Source organism: Ovis aries, chromosome 26 (genome assembly GCF_016772045.2).
Source record: "Ovis aries strain OAR_USU_Benz2616 breed Rambouillet chromosome 26, ARS-UI_Ramb_v3.0, whole genome shotgun sequence".
Classification (NCBI taxonomy): Eukaryota; Metazoa; Chordata; class Mammalia; order Artiodactyla; family Bovidae; genus Ovis; species Ovis aries.
In genome coordinates, this window is record NC_056079.1 from 16,834,121 (window position 1) to 16,856,634 (window position 22,514).

At 42.9% G+C, this 22,514-nt stretch overlaps 1 protein-coding gene across 1 annotated transcript; it reads left to right on the forward strand.

The window, feature by feature from the left end:
- The first annotated feature begins 7,425 nt into the window (after positions 1–7,425).
- On the forward strand, positions 7,426–14,029 carry TRIML1 (tripartite motif family like 1). The gene is made up of 6 exons (XM_004021722.4): positions 7,426–7,833; positions 8,271–8,366; positions 9,374–9,604; positions 11,241–11,263; positions 11,446–11,543; positions 13,479–14,029. The coding sequence occupies exons 1-6, from the start codon at positions 7,426–7,428 to the stop codon at positions 14,027–14,029; spliced, it is 1,407 nt and encodes a 468-aa protein (XP_004021771.3).
- Positions 14,030–22,514: the final 8,485 nt, after the last annotated feature.

Genomic DNA, 22,514 nt, shown 5'->3' on the forward strand with positions numbered 1-22,514 from the left:
ATTGTGATGCCTAAAGCTGTGGCTTCCAAACTTTACAGTTCATCCAAGTCAAGAGGAGATCTTGTTAAAACAGGGATTGCTAGGCTCCACGCCAGAGGTTTTGATTCAGTAAGTCTGGGGTGGTGCTCAAGAATTTGTATTTTCAACAAGTTCAACATGATGTTGAGAAGTACTGTATCAGTTAGGGCACTGTTGTCGTTGTTTAGTTGCTAAGTCATGTCTGACTCTTTGTGACCCTCTTCTCTTTTTGCCTTCAATTTTTCCCGGCATCAGGGTCTTTCTCAGTGAGTTGGCTCTTTGCATCAGGTGGCCAAAGTATTGGAGCTTCAACTTCAAGTATCAGTCCTTCCAATGAATAATCAGGGTTGATTTCCTTTAGGACTGACTGGTTGGATCTCTTTGCAGTCCAAGGGACTCTCAAGAGTCTTCTCCGGCACCATAATTGCAAATCATCAGTTCTTCATTGCTCAGCTTTCTTTATGGTTCAACTCTCACATCCGTGCATGACTGCAGGAGAAACTATAGGTTGACTGAACGGACCTTTGTTGGTAAAGAGATGTCTCTGTTTTTAATACACTGTATAAGTTTGTCATAACTTTCCTTCCAAGGAGCAAACATCTTTTAATTTTATGACTAAACTAAGTCAATCAGAACCTCTGGAGGTAATCTATAGGGTACGGGTTTTGTGTAACTCACCAGGTGAGTGACAACTCTAATAAGATACTGAAAGGATTTAAAAAGAAACATTTTGGAGCATCCAGACGGTGGCATATATGAAACCTCAATGACCTAGCCTAACCTGTGAGCATGAAGCACGCTTTGTGTCCTCAGTTGCTTTGCCAGGAAAGATTCGATCGTTTGGGTATGCTCCTCCCCAAGTATTTCTAAAAGTCTTTTTTTGTTTGTTTGCTTTGTAACCTTCCCTTTAAGAGCTCCCCAAGGGTGCTTAGCACTTAGTTCTTATACTTGCAGCAATTTTTGTCAAGCACATTTAAACACAGTACCTGATTATTGTCATGAATGACTATAATTCATGAATTCCCAGCTACGCCTAAGACCTCCAACTCTAGGATTCACCCAACTATAATTCATGCCCTAGCCCAACAGGCATTTTCTTAGAACTTTGCACCTCAGTATCCAAGAAAGGGCAAGGGTGGTGAGGAAAAGTGTCATTTTGTTTTTCTCAAGAGATGCCACTTGCTCTCTTAAGCTGTGTCACAAACTTAACCTCTTAAGAACTTAACCTCTGTGGCTGCGAACAATAAACATGGGAGGAGCGCCACCTGGCAGTATCTAGCGCCAATTACCATTGAATAGTTGGAGGGGGAGACATCCCACTGACCTTCAGTGCTTGATTTGACTGGATCTTTGCACAACCAACAAACCTGCTTTTGGTCACAGTTGTACACTCCTTGAGTTTAAAGTTTGTGGCTCATTCAATCCTGTGGAAATGGCAGTACAGCCCTGTGGGTAGTAGCATGGACTCTGGAGTAAGGCAACAGGGACGCCCTGGTGGTGCCGTGGTAAGGAACCCACCTTGGGTTTGATCCCTGGGTTGGGAAGATCACCTGGAGATGGAAATGGCAACCCACTCCAGTATTCTTGCCTGGGAAATCCCATGGACAGAGGAGCCTGGCAGGCTATAGCCCATGGGGTTGCAGAAGAGTCAGACACAACTTCTCAACTAAACAACAACAATTGGAGTTAGGCCACCTTGGGTATCTAGGGCAAGGTTCACAAGCAAGGTTTGTTTTCTCATCTGTGAGCGGGACTAGAACTAATATTTACCTCCTAGGGCCACTGGGAGCATTAAGTAAAAATATAAAAGTGTTGAGAAGGAATCCCTGGTGATCCAGGGGTTAAGACTCTGTGTTCCCACTGTGAAGTATTAGTTGCTCAAGTGTGTAACAGGAGGGAAAGGGACAGGGCTTCAATTGGTAGAGAATCTTCCTGTAGTGCAGGAGACCTGGGTTCCATCCCTGGGTGGGGAAGAGCCTCTGGAGAAGGAAACGGCAATACAATCCAGTATTCTTGCCTGGGAAATCCCATGGACAGAGGAGCCTGGTGGTTACAGTCCACCGGGTCACAAGACACAACTTAGCGACTAAATCGCCATCACCACCACAACTTTTGAAAGAATGACATAGCCCAAGGACACGATATAAACTGATTACAATCAAATGGGACCAAGATGGCAGACAAGACTAGACCTTAATCCTCAATCAACAAGCTAAATGACACACCCAGAGATGCCATGACAGTTCCAGGCACTGTTAAAAAAGACCAAGGAGTGGGCGATGGCCCAAATCCTGGAAATCTCCAAAATAGTTGGAATAATCCTCCCCCTATAAAAACTAATCACACCAAATTTCACAGTGCATTCACCCTCTGCAATGGCCCACACTCGTCTGTGGAATGTGTTTCTCTCTGTATCTGAATAAATCCACTTCTTACCTATTACTTTGTCTCTCACTGAATTCTTTCTATGATGAGACATCAAGAACCTGAGCTTCATTAGGTCCTGAAACCAGGAACTGTGGGTTTTGGCTGGCTTCAAGTCCCAGCCATGTGGGTACGAGTCTCAAGCAGGGTTTTGGCTGAGTTCGAGTCCCAGCCATGTGGGATTAAGTCCCAAACTGGGTTTTGGCTGGGTTTGAGTCCAGTACCAAACTGAAGTAAACGGTTTCATCTGTGAGTGCCGTGTGTTCTCAGTTGCTCAGCTGTATCTGACTGTTTGCAACCCCATGGACTGTAGCCCGCCAGGCTCCTCTGTCCACGAATTCTCCAGGCAAGAACACTGGAGTGAGTTGCCATTTCCTTCTCTAGGGGATCTTCCAGACCCAGGAATCTAACCCCAGTCTCCCACATTGCAGGCCGATATTTTTACTGTCTGAGCCACTAGAGAAGCCCCATTGTGGAGTGGAGTTTATCCCTGGTTTGGGAACTACGATCCCACAAGCTGTACATGTGGCCACAAACAACAACAACAACAAAATGGATAGAGAATGGTGTTTGGCAAAGAGCTGGAGTTCTCATTTTATACTAGCTACTATCATGCTTTTTTCCCCTAAAGATAACTGTTTTTTGGTGTGAGCATCTTAAGAATAAATGTTAATAATTCCTTAAGAAAAGCAGACCTTCCCATTAAAAAGATGAGGAAGCAACATATATACACAAAAGCAGCTGTTTCCTTACCTATAAAATACATGTCTATGTGAGATAATTGTTTTTCTAATTTACTGGGTGTAGTACACCTGGAACATAAAGATGTTTAATAATTCCTGGAGGATTACGTGATAGGCATCTCCTAAAGAGTGTCACATGACAAAAGCAAGACACAAAACTAGCGACCTTGGGGATGGAGGTGGAAGGGACGTTCAGGAGGGAGCGGACCTATGTGTATCTATGGCTGATATATGTTGCTGTTGGGAGAAACCAACACAATACTGTAAAGCAATTATCCTTTCATTAAAAATCAATAAATATTTTAAAAAACTAGTTACTTTTGCATTCTTTTTTTCAATCTAGCATTATCCTTTACAAATATTAAATCCTGTTTACATGGTGCTCAAATTTATTTATCTATAATAATCTCAAATCCCACCCTCCCCATTAAAAAAGGGGAAAGAGAGGGGATATATGTATGTACTTGTGGCTGATTCATATTGTTGTACAGCAGAAACAGACACATCATTGTAAAGCAATTATCCTCCAATGAAAAATGAATATTAAAAAATAATTTTAAAAACAGATTGGAACTGAAAAAACAAATAAAATGGAGAGAGAAGTTTAACTATCACTCCTTTTTCTTAATAGTCCATCCTAAATTTAGACCATGTCTTTTTATTCTTATTTTTCACTATTTGTTCCAACTGCTTTTTAAAAATTTTCGGACGTTTTTCTTCTTTTCCTTGGCTTCCCTTTTTATCTCTTTAGAAGATAAAGTACATAAAGCATTCAGCACGAAGCCCAGAGCAAGTACATTTTCAACAGCTGACTTTTCTTAACGTAAAGGGATGAACAAATAAAGGGTTTATTCTCCAGAAAAACAAACAAAACACCTCACCCTAAATTCTCACATAAGACACATAAATTGACAGAGTTCAGGAAGGCAACTCTCAGCCACCGACCTTGGCAACTCAGCAGGAGCTGCTGGTTTACAACTTTGAACGGAGTATGAATTTTCAGCGCTAGCTCCCCCGCCTCTGATCTGCCCTCCAGGTGTAGCGGGTAGAAACAACAGGCGACCTAGAAAGAATAACAAAGGCGAATATGTACAAGCTGAACGGGGTCTTTTAATATGTCTTAAATAAAAAGAATGTTACAATCTAGATTTTTTGTTATGATAATACCTTGACCCACTGTCAGATCATGTATTTTATTCTTCAAATATCCTCACAGCTTTCTCACTTCTAAATAGTATCTTATTCCTTTATTTGAAATATGCCTAAGCCGTTAATTCAAAGGTCCAGGTCAAATGAAGTTTTCCCTGGTTTTCCATCAAGAAGGAAATATTTCTTCTACAAAAATGCCAAAGCAGTCAAGAAATTTAAATTCTACCACTCTCTCTCTCTCTTTTTTTTTTTTTTTAAGGCCCTTCTACATGCCTTACAAGATCTTCGGGGATCAGGGGCTGAATCTTCAACGTTGGCAGTGAAAGCATGGAGTCCTAACCACCGGACCACCTGGAACTCTTAGCCCGCACTGTGTCTTTGAGGTTCCTCTTCTGTGTGTTTCACACCTAGCTGCAGGTCGGTGATAGCTGTGACTGCCGACCTCTTGAGTTACCTCTTGGTTACCTCTGTAGGAGGAGACAGGCCAGAGAAGCAGCTGTTTGAGTTGTTAATCTCAGAAATCCCGTCTGGCTATACAGGGCCTGGAGGGTTGGTATAATGGATATTGGGAAGGCTGGCCCACTCTATAAACTTCATCTTGAATTAAATCTAATCGAGGTGTTCAGACAGAAGGTAAAGAAGTCTGCTTTCCCAGCAGTGAGTGTGTAGCCATTGATTGCAGATGCTTATCACAGATCACACCATAATGACAGCTATCTAATTTTCTTCTGAAACCCACTTGAGCCATACTGATTTCACTGACATAGCTGGAAATTTTTACCCACTCACAAGACAGTAAGTGGGACTTCCTTAGCAGCCCAGTGGTTAAGAGCCAGCATTGCTAATGCAGGTAGCTTGGGTTCAGTCACTGGTCTGGGAACTAAGATTCTCTGTGCTCCAAGGTGTGGCCAAAATAAATAGATAGAAATTATTTTTTAAAAGAAGACAATAAGCAAGGTGCAGCATAGGGCAGACAGAAGAGAATGACAAGCACGAGGGAGACCCAGCTTCCTAGCCCAGGCTTGACTCCTACACTAAGGATTCAGGGAACTAACCCAATTTATTAGTCTCAGTTTATTCATCATCTTTAGAAGGTGGTTGGACTGTGTGACCTCTTGGCTTCCAGTTAGACAGAAGATTGTGATTCTACAACAATATGGTTCCCCTACCTATTCATCTGAAACTTATTTACAAGGAAACTGAGTCCTTGCTATGAGCAAAAGGTTCTTTTAGTCAGTGATGAATAAGATACGGTTATTGTGTTGAGTTACAGAAGGGGTTTATTTGAAAGAGGGAAGTGGGATGGAACATCAGTGTCAGTCGACTCAGAACATGAGAGTCCCCTCATTCCAAACTAGAATACGGGCTCTGTGATGAAGGGCTTATTCTAATAATTCTGGTCAGTGTGAAAGACTCCTGAGTTTGTGTGGGAAATTAACACATTGACTGTACGTGCTAACTCATAAATCCTTTTCCCAGAGATGGCAATTCATGGCAGGGTAGTTTTTGTTTCGTGTGTGTGTGTGTGTTTGCAAGACCCTTGCTCAAGACTAATTTCTAACAATATTTTGAAGCTGTGCCCCTAATTTCTAGCCTATAAGAAATCTGAACAGTAGAGATTTCATGACCCCAAACTTTGGTATAACTCTTTGCTCTGGTGCTTCATTTTTCTAGCATAAATTCTCACTCCAGTCATTCCCATATGACATATGATTAAAACATTAATGACTTTAGAAAAATGAGTTTTGACTAGGAGGATGGAAGGCGGAGGCAGAATCATTTCAGGCTTGGAAACGTCTTTTGATGAAAGTTCAGGATAAGGAAACATTCAATATCTTGTTGGAGATGAGTGGGAAAGAAGAATCAGTCTGGAGCATGAATGTCAGAAATAAATTATTAGGATAACACGAGTAACGGAGAACCATGAAAGGTTGCCAAGTTGGAGAGTGAGAAGAGAAAAAAGGAAATAAAGGATGATGAACATGATGAGGGTATAGAACTGGTTAGACTCTGAGGAAGAGCTTTTACAATTCCACTTCCTGGTTTGCAGGGAGTGGAGGACGTGCCGTGACAAGGCCCACCTCCTGAACATATGACAGCAAGCGTATAGGATTCAGCACTAATTGCAGAGGTGGTTGTACACAGTCTGCAAACTGAACATTCAGTTTTTTCATCAGTATAAAAATAACATCTACATACTTAATTTCTGTCCAGTAAGAAGTGATGAGGTTTAAGAAGGTCTAGTTTGAAATTTTTCAAAGGGTGAAAAGAAATGCACAAAATTATGTTTATCCTGAAATACAATTTCTTTCCATCCACTCCACAGTGTCATGGCTCCCCGTGGCAACTTCCAACAACAAAGATGTTCTTGGTGCTTTCTGTGGTGGCAGAGAGGTGAGTATCATGGTCTGTAGGGCAGAGCAATACATGTAACTCTAGCAATCCATTGTACATCAAAAGTCAGGGAATGCTTCAGTGGCATTAGTCTCATTTGGGGGAATGAATAAAATTAAATCAAAGGACACAGTACCTGATGATAAAGGAGCAAAAAGCTTGTAGGCTTTGGTCAAAAAAAGACAAGGTCCTAATGAGAGAAGAAATGTATACCATAGTTTTCTTCCTTCAATATCTCAACTTGATTCCATTAGTGGAAAGATTTGGATGAGACTCCAATTCAGATATTATCAGAGATCACTATAGTTTAAATTTCTGTACTGGTTTATACCAAATTACCCAATCCTCCAGCCTAAAACCAATGTGTCTCAATGGTTTGATGGTACTATTTATACACAGTAACCAACTCTTGAAATGACAACTCTTAGCAGCAAGTATCCTCAGAATCCAGCATGTGGCTTGCCTGATGAGATTCCTTAAAGTTTGGGGTGATGATGAACCCAGTGTACAGGAGTTCCAAATTAAGTCATAATTGGCTTTGTGTCAATGGGTGAAATTAGTCACAGAGGAGAGTAAGAATTTTGTGTAATAACAACATAGCAAATGATTACCCACTTGTTACTCGAAACAATAGACTCTGGGGGAGCATTTTCAAATCCCAGAATAGAGACTTGCTTAGATGTCCTTCTTTGAGAAAATGTCCACAGCAGATCTGATGGAGAATCTCAGGGAGGAACTGACCTGTTTCATCTGCTTGGACTATTTCACCAGCCCAGTGACCACAGAGTGTGGGCACAGCTTTTGTCTGGTGTGTCTCCTGAGAAGCTGGGAGGAACATAACACCCCCTTGTCATGTCCTGAGTGCTGGAGGACCTTGGAGATCCCGCATTTCCAGCCCAATGAGCGTCTGGGGAGGCTGGCTGGCATCGGCAAGCAGCTCAGATCCCAGGTGCTGCAGAGTGAGGGCAACCAGGGCAGCTACGAGAGGATGCTGGCTGCCACCAGGATGTTGTCTGATGAGGAGCTGGGGGGCCACAACTTCTTAACCCAAGGCCACGGAGTAAACAGAATGAATCTCTCCAGTGAGGCTGAGGAGCATCACAAAGTAAGATGGGAGGCTCGATATAAATTTCAGAACACAAATCAGATTCTATCACATAAGGTGATGTTAGTTGCTCAGTTACGTTCAACTCTTTGCCCACCAAATTCCTCTGTCCATGGGATTCTCCAGGCAAGAGTACCGGAGTGGGTTGCCATGCCCTTCTCCAGGGGATCTTCCTGACCCAAGGATCAAACCCCGATCTCCCACCTTGCAGGCAGATTCTTTACTGTCTGAGCCACCAGGGAAGCCCCAACTGCCGTAATAATTTCTATGGGTGACAGTCATGGGTGCTAATCTCCAGGCACCAGACCACAAATCCGGGCATGGATCCTTTTTCCCTTTTTGATCTAAAGTCTCAGTCATCTTGTTAGTGGTCCTCAAGACCCCTTCATGACCTGGTGCTCTGCTCACTTACCACAAAGAGTTTGTTTCTATTGCAGGAGAAACTCCAGGAAATACTAGGCATTTTGTGTAAAAAGAGAAAGGAAACAGAGGTTATATTAAACCATGAGAAGGAGAGAGTGATATTGTGTAAGGTCAGTATCTGTTTTAATTTTCCATTTTGTATGTGATTCTACAAGGGAGACTAGAGGGATGCTTCATGGAGCATCAGAAGAAAATGACAGAATTTACCATCTCCAGTGCTGCAGTGTGGAGTATCCTTGCTTTGGGCTGCCTACCTCTGTTTGTCCATCTGAAGACTCAGCTCAATTCTCCTCTCGCCTGGCTGGCTTATTTTTCCCTTCTTAGTGTACCTATACCACATGGTGGCTACCTATATTTCTGCTCTGATTATAATTATGAAATATATGTTATACATATATCACATAGAATGGAAATTGATTGAAAAAAAGAATATCTCACATGATTTAGGGGGAAAAGGGCAGATAAAAAAGAAACAAAGAGGAAGGAAAATTGAAGCAAAATATGGTGTGGATTAGTACACCTGAACAACAGCTCGAGGTTAGCTGCAGATTAGAATTTAAGCTGTATAGCAAAGAGCAGAACTAAATGTCTAATTAGATTTTCTAAAAGCATGTTTTTGATTTTCTCAATAACCTCTGACTTCTTACATGGGAGCATTGGTGATGTTCATTTCTATTCCTAGTATGTGATCCATTGTCTACTTTCATTGACTAAATGTTTGTTGAATAAATGAATGCACGCTTCCCCCACCTTAATTTTTGTCCTAACTTAATTTTGCTTTACTTTTTAAAAATAATAGTACTCATCACCACCTATCATAATTTGCTTGTTTAATTTTTGTTGCTTCCACTAGAATGACAATCTCCTAGGAGTAGAATTTTTGATTTTTTTTTTTTTACTACTATAAACTACAACACACAGCTCCTAAAATATCAAACTATCCACCCAGCTAGTCAACAGAATGTATATGTTATATGTCAGGTTTCAAGAATTGTCACAGTGAAACTCTAGGACTTTGTAAGAGTTAAAAATCTACGTAATTGATTCTATGACTAACTTTATTGTCCGTGTGTGTGTGTGTGTGTGTGTGCATGCATGCGTGCTGGTGTGATGGCAGGAAGAGGCAAAGACCTGCAAGCAGGTTGTCCTGTCAGAATATGCAAAAATGCACCAGTTCCTGAAGGAGGAGGAGCAGCTGCAACTGCAGCTGCTAGAAATGGAGGAACGAGAGAACCTGAAGAAACTGCGGGACAATGAGATCAGGCTGACCCAGCAGATGCGAAGCCTGAGCAAAATGATGGAACAGATAGAGTCCACATGTCAGAACTCGATTATAGAGTCTTTCGAGGTAAGAACATTGGAGAAACTAATGAAAAAAAAAAAAAACACCCTTATGTCATCTATCATATTTCAAGTTGCACAGAATAAAGTTGTCTTTATTTACTTGAAAAATTAAGTTCTGGCTCCCTAAGAAAACTTTCTTAAAGAATGACTGTTCTCTGTATACTGTAAATAAAATTTTGAAGAGGAAAAGAAAAAAAAAAAAAGAGGAATGTCCATCCAAACAAGTCAAATGATGACTCCAGTTTTTTTGTGTGTGCCTGCCTTATTGCAATCTCAGCTTTGCCAAATATTTTATATTTAATGAACATTGTGTACTGGGCACTTTAAATTACATCTTCAAAAAGACCCGATGAGGTTACTATTATGATATTTACTATAGGTGGTTGGTAGCGATAAAATGGGTTAATAGAGGCAATTATTTTGTTTTCTTTTAACTTTTTATTTTATTTTGGAGTCTAGCCCATTAACTATGCTATGATAGTTTCAGGTGGACAGCAAAGGGACTCAGCCATCCATATACATGTATCCATTCTCCCCAAAACTCGCCTTTCATCCAGGCAATAGCGGCAATTATTTAGCAGTTCGGATAGTTTGCCTGCCACATAGCTAGTAGGTGATAGAACCCAGGTATTTGTGTCCTGAGTCCACATCCCTCCCCATCTTTCCTCTGCTACCTTTCTAGGCTTCTATTGCATCCTTTGGGACCTTCCTAAACATAAGCTGTGTTCCAGTTTCCTCTTTCCAGCTTCAAATCACTTTCCTAGACTAGCTCCCCAGAATGCTGCTATTTAATTTATTGCCTTCCCAATAACCCAGTCCAGGCTTTCCAGGTGGCACTGCTGGTAAAAAACCTGCCTGCCAGTGCAGAAGACCTAAGAGACCTGGGTTCGATCCCTGGGTCAGGAAGACCCCCTGGAGGACACCGCAGCAACCCATTCCAGTGTTCTTGCCTGGAGAATCCCATGGAGAGAGGAGCCTGGTGGCCTACAGTCCATAGGGTCTCAAAGAGTCAGACACCACTAAGGCGAGACTTAGCACGTGCAATAACCCAGTCCAACCATACAGAGGCTTAGTTTTATCTCTCACAAAGCTACTTCCCTTTGCTTATTTCTACCTCCTGGAGACATCATTAGATAATAAGGCCAATAGTTTGACTCCTTTCTCAGTCACCATGGGCTTCCCTGGTGGCTCAGACAGTAAAGCGTCTGCCTGCAATGTGGAAGATCCGGGTTCAGTCCCTGGGTTGGGAAGATCCTCTGGAGAAGGAAATGGCAGCCCACTCCAGTACCCTTGTCTGGAAAATTCCGTGGACGGAGGAGCCTGGTAGGCTACAGTCCATGGGGTCACAAAGTGTTGGACACGATTGAGCAACTTCATTTTTCTCAGCCACAGATTCTGTGACAAAGGATGATATGAGAAAAAGAGATCTTTAGTTATTGTGAGAAACGTCTCACGTTCACAAGCACTCACCCTAGAAGAAGTTCGAGACTTTTTTCTGCCACACGCTCCCCTATTCAAAGTATTCTAGAGCCATGGGAAGGGGATTCTATGAAATCTGCAAAGGACTGTATTTTAAGTGGACTGTCTTTGCTAGTGCTCAGAGTGCAGAAAAACTAACCTTCTTTCTTTTATACCCTTAGGATGTGAGAGGAATACTGGAAAGGTAGGTTTTTCTTCTGTGTTCAGTCGTGTAAGGAACAGGGTGGTGGTGCTGAAGCAACAGGTTTTCAGAGAGGGGATGAAAGTATCCATGCTGTTGGGGCAGAAAGGGCTGGATTCTCAGGTTGGAGCAGGTCATGCGATCTATGCGGAGGAGACCAAGTGACCGTCTCTGCCCTCCCGTAGGAGCGAGCCCCTCTTGCTTCAGTGTCCGGAGGCCATCAGCACGGAACTGACTCTCTGCCACATCACAGGAATGAGGGAGATGCTAAGAAAATTCAGCAGTAAGTCAGCATGATTTGTCGACCCTCTAGGGCCTTTCAGAGTTGATGGGTGCAGGGTGGGCACAGACCATCTCTGCTGGAACGGACAGAAGCACTGAGACTTGATTGATGTTTGATCTGACTGTGTTTTCTGTCTGAGTCCTGCTCCTTCCTTTGTTTGCATGGTCCTGTTTTGTCCATCCCATCGCCTTGCATGCGCACACACACAGACCTCCTCAGGGGGTTCTGCGTTGCTCCCTCAGTTCTTGTGAGGATAAAAGCTGATCTAAACTCTTAAATCTCAGTGAGGGAACATTCAAGAACTTTCCTTTTAGAATGCTCCAAATATTTACACTGGCTAAGACTTAGAGAGGTGAGCATTAGGTTTCACCTTTTATCTTGTTGACAATCTGACCTTCAGAGAAAGGGCTAATGAATGCTGGACTCAACAGATATTTAAGAAGTGCCTACTGTGTGCTATAGTAGGGACTGTGCTATTAGGCTCTGTGGTGCAAAGTGGTAAAGAACCCACCTGCCAATGCATAAGAGAGACATAAGAGAGACCCAGGTTCGATCCCGGGGTCAGGAAGATTCCCTGGAGGAGGGCCTGGCAACCCAGTCCAGTATTCTTGCCTGGAGAATCCCATGGATAGAGGAGCCTGGCAGGCTATGGTGCATAGGGTTGCACAGAGTCAGACACAACCGATGCGACTTAGCACGCACGCAGCACGCATGCACATATTTACAATGATGAATGAGACACACTTACGTTTGCTTTTGTAGATCTTACAGTGAGATTGAGGAGACTGATATTAATCAAACAGATAGTGATGACTGGGATTTGATCTACAAAGAAAAGTATAAAATGATATGATTGGGGTGCCTAATCTTGTCTGGATAATCAATGAAAGTCACTCCCAGGAGGCTGGGAGAGGAGGTGTCTCATGGGGTTCAAAACGTGTTTCATCAAATGGTCATTGGCAGTTGCACTCTATCTGTACTCAGTCATGTCTGACTCTTTGTGACCCCATGGACTGTAGCCCACTAGGCTCCTCTGTCCATGAGATTCCTCAGGCAAGAATACTGAGGTGGGTTGCCATTCCCTACTCCAGGGGAATCTTCCAGATCCAGAGATCCAACCTGTGACTCTTGTGTCTCCTGCATGAGCAGGCAGATCCTTTGCCATTAGCGCCATCTGGGGAGCCCTAACTCATAGGAAGTTATCAATACATTTAAGCTTGAGATAATGACAAATGCTGATTAGGAACTGCTATTCAAACCCTCGGCAACTTTGTAATCTTGGCCCAGTTTCCTAACTTCTACGAACCTCAATATTTTTTTCTTTTATAAAAATGGAAAGAAGATAATAATATTTGCCATAATTAAATGAGATAATGTACAGAAAATGCCTGGCACCTAAGTAGTTCAGTAACTGATAACTTTTTCTCCCACTCAAACTCAAGAACCATAACCAACCCTGGCTAAAGCAAATACAAATGACAAAAGATATGACCTGTGTGGGTAAACAGCTCTTAGTTCCACAGGTGTCTTTTAAACAGAACCACTTCCACTCCATTATCAGAGATCTAGTATCATTCTCCACATGATTCATTGGCTTCCTTTTAGAGATCCACTCTGTGTTTCATGATACAGTAAAAGAAGGTCCCCAGAGACACTGTTCCAGTCAGGACAAAAATCCGCACCAGTCACCTAAATTAAATTTTAAACAATAGGACTAGGGGCTTCCCTCGTGATCCAGTGGTTAAGACTCCATGCTTCTACGGCAGGGGTTATGGGTTCTGTCCCTGGTAGGGAAACTAAGATCCTTCATGCTGCATGGCTTAGTTTAAAAAAAAAAAAAAAAGGACTAGATACTAAGACCTTAATGTAAATTCCACATACGTAAGAGAGTTTTCTAGAATGCAAACGGGGATTCATTCTTTTCTCCTTTTGCAGCGGATATAACCCTGGATCCAGCCACAGCCAACGCCTACCTAGTCTTGTCTGAGGATCTGAAAAGTGTGAAACATGGAGGAATCCGACAGCAGTTGCCTGACAACCCTGAAAGATTTGACCAGTCTGCCACGGTGCTGGGCACTCAGGTCTTCACCTGCGGGAGACACTACTGGGAGGTGGAAGTGGGCAACAAGACCGAGTGGGAGGTGGGCATCTGCAAGGACTCAGTGAGCAGGAAGGGGAATCTCCCCAAGCCTCCTGGGGACCTCTTCTCACTTATAGGCTTAAAGATTGGTGATGATTATAGTCTTTGGGTCTCGTCACCTTTGAAAGGCCAACACGTCAGAGAGCCAGTGCATAAGGTTGGCATTTTCTTAGACTATGAGTCCGGACATATAGCGTTCTACAACGTGACAGACGAGTCCCTCATCTATAGCTTCCCTCCAGCCTCTTTCCAAGAGGCTCTCAGGCCCATCTTCTCCCCTTGTCTCCCAAACGAAGGGACCAACACAGGCCCTCTTGTCATCTGTTCTCTGAATCACCATGTCTGACGGAGATGCCCTCAGCATTCTCGGAGAGTGAGGTCTAAGACCGACTGATAACTATTAATTAGGATGATTAATGCATTGATAGTATTAACATCAGGTGATCTGAAAGAAAGCACCACCCCCCCCGCCCCACAACCCTCAAGAGTTTCCAGTATCTTGAGCCCCCATTGAACAGCCAAATTGGACAATCAACTTCTAACACCAATAGGAGAAAGCTGACTTTATCCTGTGTCTTGAATCAAATTCATTATCTAGTCTGCCCCCTATATGTGCTGATCACTGAAAATGTAAAATAGAACTAGTCCCTAGTAACCTGAATCCCATTGTCATAGGCCAGGTTTATAAATCTATGTCATTTTTTTTCAAGTGTATTTATTTATTTGACTCTAAAAAGCTTACTATTTGCATGTGTCTGTCTTATGTGTAAAGCTCTGTGTGCCAGGGCAAACCTAACTCCTCCAGGGGGCTGGAGGCATGGGTTCTCTTTATTGTTCATGACTTGGCCTTCTCTGAAAAAGTGCTTTTCTTCCCATCCTATGGGGCCTGAGAGTTGGTCCTCAGGAAGAGTTATGTGTTCAAAGATATGTGTGAATATCACCATGGCACTCACATTACCATATTCACAAGATCATGGAAGCTTCTGTTGTTTGTTAATATATTCAAAGGTGACAGAGCAAAGTATTTAGTCGAAACATATATCAAGGCTGTGGGTGCCGAGTGATTTTCTGAGTTTCGTGTGTTAGTTGCTCAGTTGTGTCCGGCTCTTTGTGACCCCACAGACTGTAGCCCTCCAGGCTCCTCTGTCCATGGGATTTTCCAGGCAAGAATACTGGAATGGGTTGCCATTTCCTCCTCCAGGGGATCTTCCTGACCCAGGGATAGGATGCAGTTTCCTGCATTGCAGGCTGATTCTTTACCTTTTGAGTTTTATATCAGGTTATTTTCCGAGCTTTTGTTATTTTCTATAAGCAGAAGATTTTTCATCTCTGAAAGACCAAATCAAGCTTTCTGTTTATCCCAACACACCAGGGTGTAGGAAGGGGGTAGTGACTGAGCAGAGTCTCTTTTGTCTTGTGTCACTCAAGCTCCACATTCTTAGCACTCTGTCCCGCCAGGTTTTTTTTTTTTTTTCCTTCCTTGCTCCCATTGCAGGATGTCACCTATCACAGAGGGACCCTTCATCCACTCTTCCCACTCAGATAAGTCAGTGTCAGTATTTTTAGTCTTTGACAAGAAAACGCATGGATCTAACCTATGAATGACTGCAAATTATTAAGAAAAAGTTTTTCACAAATTTTAATTTCTAAATTAGAGAATAAACAAGGAAAGGTTGATAATGGGACCTCTTAATCAGCATAGAAAGTCATAGAAGGAGGTCAGTAAGTAACTGGGCTTATTTTGGGGTCTCTGTTTACCCTTCTCTTTAATCTAGACCTCTTTGGTCATTCAACCTTATACATCTTAATCCTGCGCCCTCAAAGGCAGGGAGCAGACATGAACTAGACTTTGAATCCCAGATTCTGTCCTCTTCTGCTCTTTGTGTTCCGTATTTGCATTTTCACCCTGACATCAGGTATACTTAGAGGATTGTGGAAAGGTGAACCAGTCACATCCGTTTTAGATAATCCGTGGCTATGTTTCTCTCTCTCTTTTTACTGACTGCACCTTGAGGCACGTGGAACTTCCCTGACGAGGGATCAAACCTGTGCCTCCTGCTGTGGAGGCACAGAGTCTTAATCATTGGGCTGAGAGGGAAGTCTTTCTATTTCTTATTTTATTAAATTTTATTTCTTGATTTATTCTCTCAAAAAGCTAAGAAGCAAATTATAAACAGCAGACACCAAGCATATTTGGAGTATGTCATCTTCAATTACAAAAAATTGAATTTTTAAATATTTGGATAAATGAATATAAAAGGAATACATTTTTATTTAGTGTACATTACACTTAATTGTAGTATAATCTTGGCAACGGCCCTTTTATTTATTTTTTCTCTATGTCTTAGAGGGGTTGATATTGCCAAGGAAACCAGCCTTTTTTTTCTTTTTTTCTCCTCTGAGAAAGTTATTCTGAGTAGATCTTGGCTGCATCACTATCTACACTGGGACTGCCACTGATTGAGTGTGTGTGCAGGGGAGGGATGGGGAAGATTAAATCTATATATTTCTTATCCTTCTGGGTTTGTGTAAATAATGATATAAAAGTTGCAAGAAAATTTTCACCCAAGGTTTCTAGATATAAATTCCAAGCCAAGCAGATGTGGTAGGAAGGGTGGGAGCAAGACAGGCCAGTGTGAAAAATGAAAAGATATGCTTCCTTGCTTGGTGAAGGCACCCCCTTGCAAGGACCTGGGTCTCCCTGTCTCAGCCAAAACATGTGATAAAGGCATTTCCTTCAACATAAAGGGAGTCCCACAAAGAACCTGCTCCCATCAGTCAAGCTGCCTTTTATCCATCCATTAACTTCCTCTCTTCTTCCTGAATCTTTCTCTTCCACCTTTTCCTCAATGGACAATTTCCCCAGGAGACAGCAAGGCACTGGTAGCCTCTTGCAGCGAATATCACCAGGTAGAATCCACAACCATAGCCATTTCCTTCCTTACATCCTCACAGGGGCTTCCCTGGTGGCTCAGCTGGTAAAGAATCTGCTTGCAATGCAGGAGACCCAGGTTTGATCCCTGGGTTGGGAAGATCCCCTGGAGAAGGGAATGGGAACCCACTCCAGTACTCTTGCCTGGGAAATCTCATGGACAGAGAGCCTGGCAGACTATAGTCCATGGGGTCACAAGAGTCGGACATGACTTGGCAAGTAAACTACCACGTATCCCCACAGCTGGCCTGGCGAGTAAACCACCAGGTATCCCCACAGCTGGCTGGAGGAGAGGGGACAGTCTATCCTAAGGTTGGAGGACATCACCCAAGATTCCACTCAGGACTGCAGTTTGATAACCTTTTTTTTTGTTTGCCTTAGAGTAACTAACGGAGAAGGCAATGGTAACCCACTCCAGTACTCTTGCCTGGGAAATCCCATGGATGGAGAAGCCTGGTAGGCTACAGTCCATGGGGTCGCGAAGAGTCTGATACGACTGAGGGACTTCACTTTCACTCACTGGAGAAGGAAATGGCAACCCACTGCAGGGTTGTTGCCTGGAAAATCCTAAGGACAGCGGAGCCTGGTGGGCTGCGGTCTATGGGTTTCATACAGTCGGACACGACTGATGTGACTTAGCAGCAGCAGCAGAGTAACTAAAAAATAAAATATTGTATAATATTTCTCCAATAAAACTTCATTCTTCAAGTAAGGTTTTCATCTATTTTCCTACTTTAATCTATTTTATCTATTTTCCTCCCCTTACAACATAAATGTAACTTTGATCTATTATTTTTTGTGTGTATTGGTGCCTTATCTTACTTTGAATACAAGGCTCTCCTATACTACTTTAACTCAATGATGTGTCAGTCAACCTTTTCCTAGTCTTAGATTTCTCTGTGCATATACCTTGGAGAGGAGGGAACAAAATAATAATAGGTCACAATAGGAAAATAGAAGTATGCACAAATGTGCAAAAAATAAAAGATTAATCTCACTACACAGAGATAACCAATGTTAAGTTTTGGTATGTGTCTTTCTAATTTTTTTTTTCTATGTGTGTATATATATATATATTTCGAGCAAAATGAAAATTAATTACCCCAAATTATATTGTAAACTGTCTTCTCATATTTCTTAAAAATACAGCTTTTTATCATTAAATATATAAGTATGTATCTTCTAAGAATTAGTACATTTGTTAAGTTTCATTTTATAAAAATGTACATTCAGTATTCTTTGATGATATTTAATAAACAGTCCATATTAAAAATTCCTCAACTAGTCTTATAATGTTCCCTACGACTCTTTTTTTTGTCCTTCAGCATCCAGAAATAATATAGGATCATGTATTAAAAGTAATTGTTTTGGAAACATAGTTCTTAATGGGGAGTGATATTTTATCATTTGAGTATCCCTGATTTGTTTAATCATTTTCCTACTGTGGGACATTTAGATTGTTTTCCGTTTGTAGCTATTTCATGACCGGCGCTGTGATGAAGGCACATATTCATAAACCTTTGGGTACATTTCTAATTATTCCCCGGGAATCTCTCTGCAGGCGGGAAAGCTGCCTGCGGACCCTGTGGGCGCGTGTTTGAAGGCCGTAACATCCCTCTACAAAATTTAATGTGCACGGCAGGGAGTCCAGAATGTCTTACTCACTGGCATTTCTGAAGAAGCAGACACACAGCTTCACACAAGTGAAAACATGCTTTTCTGTGCCCTATGGTCTTGCCAGAGGCACTGTATTTATGCCCCCAGAAAAATCTATCCTGGGAGGAATTGGGGAGCAGTAGTTGGGCTCTGAAACCAGATAGTCCTTGGAGCTCTTAACTTCACCACAAAGTCATGTTTCAATTTCCCCAAGTTATTTCAACTCTCAGAGCCTTGCTGTGCTGCGTTGCGCTTAGTCCCTCAGTCACGTCTGACGCTTTGTGACCCCGTGGACTGTAGCCCGCCAGGCTCCTCTTGTCCACGGGATTCTCCAGGCAAGAATACTGAAGTGGGTTGCCATGCCCTCCTCCAGGGGGTCTTCCTGACGCAGGGATCGAACCGAGGTCTCCCGCATTGCAGGTGATTCTTTACGAGCTGAGCCACCAGGGAAGCCCAACACATCTGAACTCGCTCAGATGTGCCCACGTGTGCTCGGAATTCCTGTTCTTAGAGCTGCAGGAAGCCGCGCTCCCGGAACCGCGGAGCCGCGTGGCCGGCGGAGCGCGGGTGTCCCGGCGGCACGTGGGCGCCAGGGGCTGGGGGCCCTCCCGACGCGGGAACCGCGGCTGCGACTCCCGCGGGCCCGTGAGCGGCCTCCCCGACGGCTTGACTTCCAGCGCTCGGAGCGCGTCGCCCAGGCAGCACCGGAGGAGGTAGGCGGTGTGGCGAGGAGCCCGCGACGCCGGCCGGGCCTGGGGTCCCGCGCCCCCGCCGAGCCCTTCCACCTTGCGGGCGGGTCTCCATCCCGGAGGCCGGGCGCACCCCGGCTGGGAGGAGCTCTGCCGTGGATCCCCTGTGCCTCGCGGGTTGGGGCTCCGTCTGGGCTCCGGGGTCGCAGCCAGCCTAGGCCCTTTGCCGCCCTCCGCCCCCCGCCCCGACCCACCTTGGGAAACCTCGTGTCTAACTCCGGCCCAGTTTCCTCGCTGGCAGGAAATTAATCTACTTTTTCGGTTTCGGTGAATTAGCCAGTAATTCGTGTAAAAGACGTGGCATGCGCTCTAAAACCGAAGTCTGTCCAATACGTGGTAGCTGATGTATGTCCGAGTATTTTGTGGGCCCTAAAAGCCCAGACTTTGCCTGCCTGACATGAATTTTACTCATTGAACAAATGTTGAGCGTCTACCCATCATATTGTGCTTGGCGTTGAGGATGTAATGGCGAAAGCAGCCCTGGTCTTTGTATGCTTGTTATACCTTCAACTGAAAACACAGGAAATAAATGCGTTTTCTGTCAAAGAGGAAAGACGCTCCAAACAAGGAACGCCATTTCGAGTTCTGCTTAAGGCCTGATAACAACCTCCTTTGGTATGGCTTGCCTTTGCCTGCAGAACGACACGGGTATTATGCATACCAAGGAAAGGATGATAAAAATGAAATTTGTTGAAGCCGATGAAATGTTTGTACTTTTGCATTGTTGGAACAGGGGTGAACTTGTGAGCTGTTCCTCGCTACTCTTTGCAAGAGTTTATCTGCCTATATGTCAGAAGGGAGAAGACTGCTGTGACTCAGGTGGTGAGCACTGTAAATTAATGTGGCTTAAAGTGCTGTATAGCACATGCTTCCTAAGTTGATTCAGAGTGAAGATAGATGCAGTGGAGTTTGGTTATGAATGTCTGTTTATGGCCCAAGTTTGGCCGCGCCTCAGCACTCAACACCATGCATAGGTGTCTGTACAGCTGATATGTGTATAGCTGATAAAGAGCAAGCTCCACCCTCTGATAAACAATCCCACAGGCAGCGAATTACTTTTGACCTCATCACTAGTATTTAAATTGATTTCTGCTGTCATCAGTGGGACAATTCCTTTGAGAAAAGAATTATGTTGAAATAGAATGAAAAAAAAAAAGAAAAAGAAATAGAATGATAATGGTAATAATGATGAAAGCAAATGCTTATAGCACTTCTTCTTTGCATGGGAGTATCCTAAGTCCTTTAACACATTTACTCATTCTCACAACAATCCAGAGATACAGTTACCATTGTTATGACCAGTTTCCAGGTGGGAAAATGAAGCACAGAGAGGTTGCTTGACTTTGACCATGTTCAAAGAGCCAGCAAGGAGTAGAAATAGAATTTGAACCCAAGTGGTCTGGCTCCAACTCTGTGATTTTTAACCATTATCATAGTTGGAGAAGATAATGTATCCTTCACATACTAAATGTACAGCAGGGTTCTTTTGAACTCTTCAGGAGTTGAACAGATAATTTGATCTTCTTTCTTACTAGCTCCTTAATGAAGAGGAAAACAATAAGTCTTTAAAAGGGGCATGCTGTGGAAGACTTTATCGATGCAGTTGTGTCTGCTAGAAATCACATTCTATTTTATGCACCTCTTCTCAGTTTTACCACCTGTATCTTCCATTTGTGGACGGTATCTTGGCTGTCTGGGTTCAGATCCTTTCCCTTTTTCTAGAAGTGCAGCCCTCTCGGGACTGTACCCTAGCTTTCCACCCTGATGACTGATTATCACACCTTCATGCTTAGGTAATTAAGCCATTGCTTTGAAGCTTCTTTAGGGCATTGATGAAATGGAGGCAGAGAGAACACCTGTGACTTGAAGTATTTTCTATGTGTATGTGTTTTCTCTCTACTTAGATTATATTCTGTTGGATAATGTATCCCAGATGGAAAATATTTTCTCACATGTATTAAACATCTGTTGTAGGCGAAGTATTGTGTATAATGTTTATGCTACTGTGAAAAGGTTAAAGGAGTTGCCCAGTGCCACAACTTTGTCAAGTGGAAGAGCCCAGGTGTACAATATCCACCTAGGTGTACTGACTTCAGAGCCTGTTTTCTTTAACCACTGGGCTTTATTTTTCTTCAGTAGAAATTAAGTGAAGAATCCAGTTTGTTTGATAAAACGTTTGTATTTGAGGGAGGTTGTGGCACATAATTGAAGAAAGCAATGGCACCCCACTCCAGTACTCTTGCCTGGAAAATCCCATGGATGGAGCCTGGTAGGCTGCAGTCCACGGGGTCGGACACAGCTAATCAACTTCACTTTCACTTTTCACTTTCATGCATTGGAGAAGGGAATGGCAACCCACTCCAGTGTTCTTGCCTGGAGAATCCCAGAGACAGGGGAGCCTGGTGGGCTGCCATCTATGGGGTCGCACAGAGTTGGACACGGCTGAAGCAGCTTAGCAGCAGCAGCAGCAGTGGCGCATAGTGGGAAAAGAACAGTGAATCCCTTGGCTTTTATTGATTTATTATTTTAAATGAATTAATTAGGCTGTGCCAGGTCTTAGTTGCGGCACAAGGGATCGTTGATCTTTGTTGAGGCATACAGGGTCTTTAGTTGTGGCATTCAGACTCTTAGTTGGCAGCAGGTGGAGTTTATTTCCCCAACCAGGGATGGAACCCCGACATCCTCTATTGGAAGGGCAGAGTCTTGGCCACTGGATCACCGGGCAAGTCTCTTCCTTGGCTTTTAGAGACAGAAATCAGTTCTTTTGACAGATTCAGACTGCATGAAGGGTTTTTACAGTGATTGTCATATATATAAAATAATGGAAGTGTGAAATGACATCACTTTATATCTAGTAAAGACTGGAGATCAAGAAGAACATAGGACCAAGTATTGAGCTTTGGAAGAAATCCTCAGGTTTGCTTAAAGAAGCAGCAGATCAGAAGGGTAGAAGAATATCAAATAAAAGTCTGTCGGCAAAAGTATTTGAATTAAGAGAAGTCATTGATGTACTGGGAACTGTTGTACTATTTTAATGTACCAAATTCATTCGTAAAGAATTTCTAAGAGAAAAATCACGGGTGGGAAGGAATAAGATGCTACGTTACACTCAATTTTTTTTTTCCTTCCCATGTTTGAATTTCCTCCTTCTCTTTCTTCATTCTGCATTTAGTTGACCAAGTAAGTGGAAAACATTTACTTTTTGGGGGTACAAAATTTAAGATCTTGCAATGATAGCAAAATGTAGTCTTAAAACAGAGGATATCATATAATAAAACCATGTTGTTGGTTGTTAAGTGACTGGAGGATACCACCAGTATTTTAAACCAAATATTAATACTCTGGGTTCTCAAACAACCAATAGCTTTCTCCCTATGAAGATTTGCTGATTATCTCATTGTTTTTGGTTGTTAAGTAGCTAGAGGGTACCAATGATATTTTCTAATCAAGTATCAGTACTCTGGCTCCTCAGATAACCAGTCGTTTTCTCAGTA

What these genes read in the sequence shown, in the direction of transcription:
- TRIML1 (XM_004021722.4), top strand. Translation starts at nt 7,426, where the DNA reads ATGTCCACAGCAGATCTGATGGAGAATCTCAGGGAGGAACTGACCTGT. An exon ending in CGATTATAGAGTCTTTCGAG is followed by an intron (nt 9,605 to 11,240) that starts GTAAGAACATTG and finishes TTATACCCTTAG; the next exon opens with GATGTGAGAGGAATACTGGA. An exon ending in GTGAGAGGAATACTGGAAAG is followed by an intron (nt 11,264 to 11,445) that starts GTAGGTTTTTCT and finishes GCCCTCCCGTAG; the next exon opens with GAGCGAGCCCCTCTTGCTTC.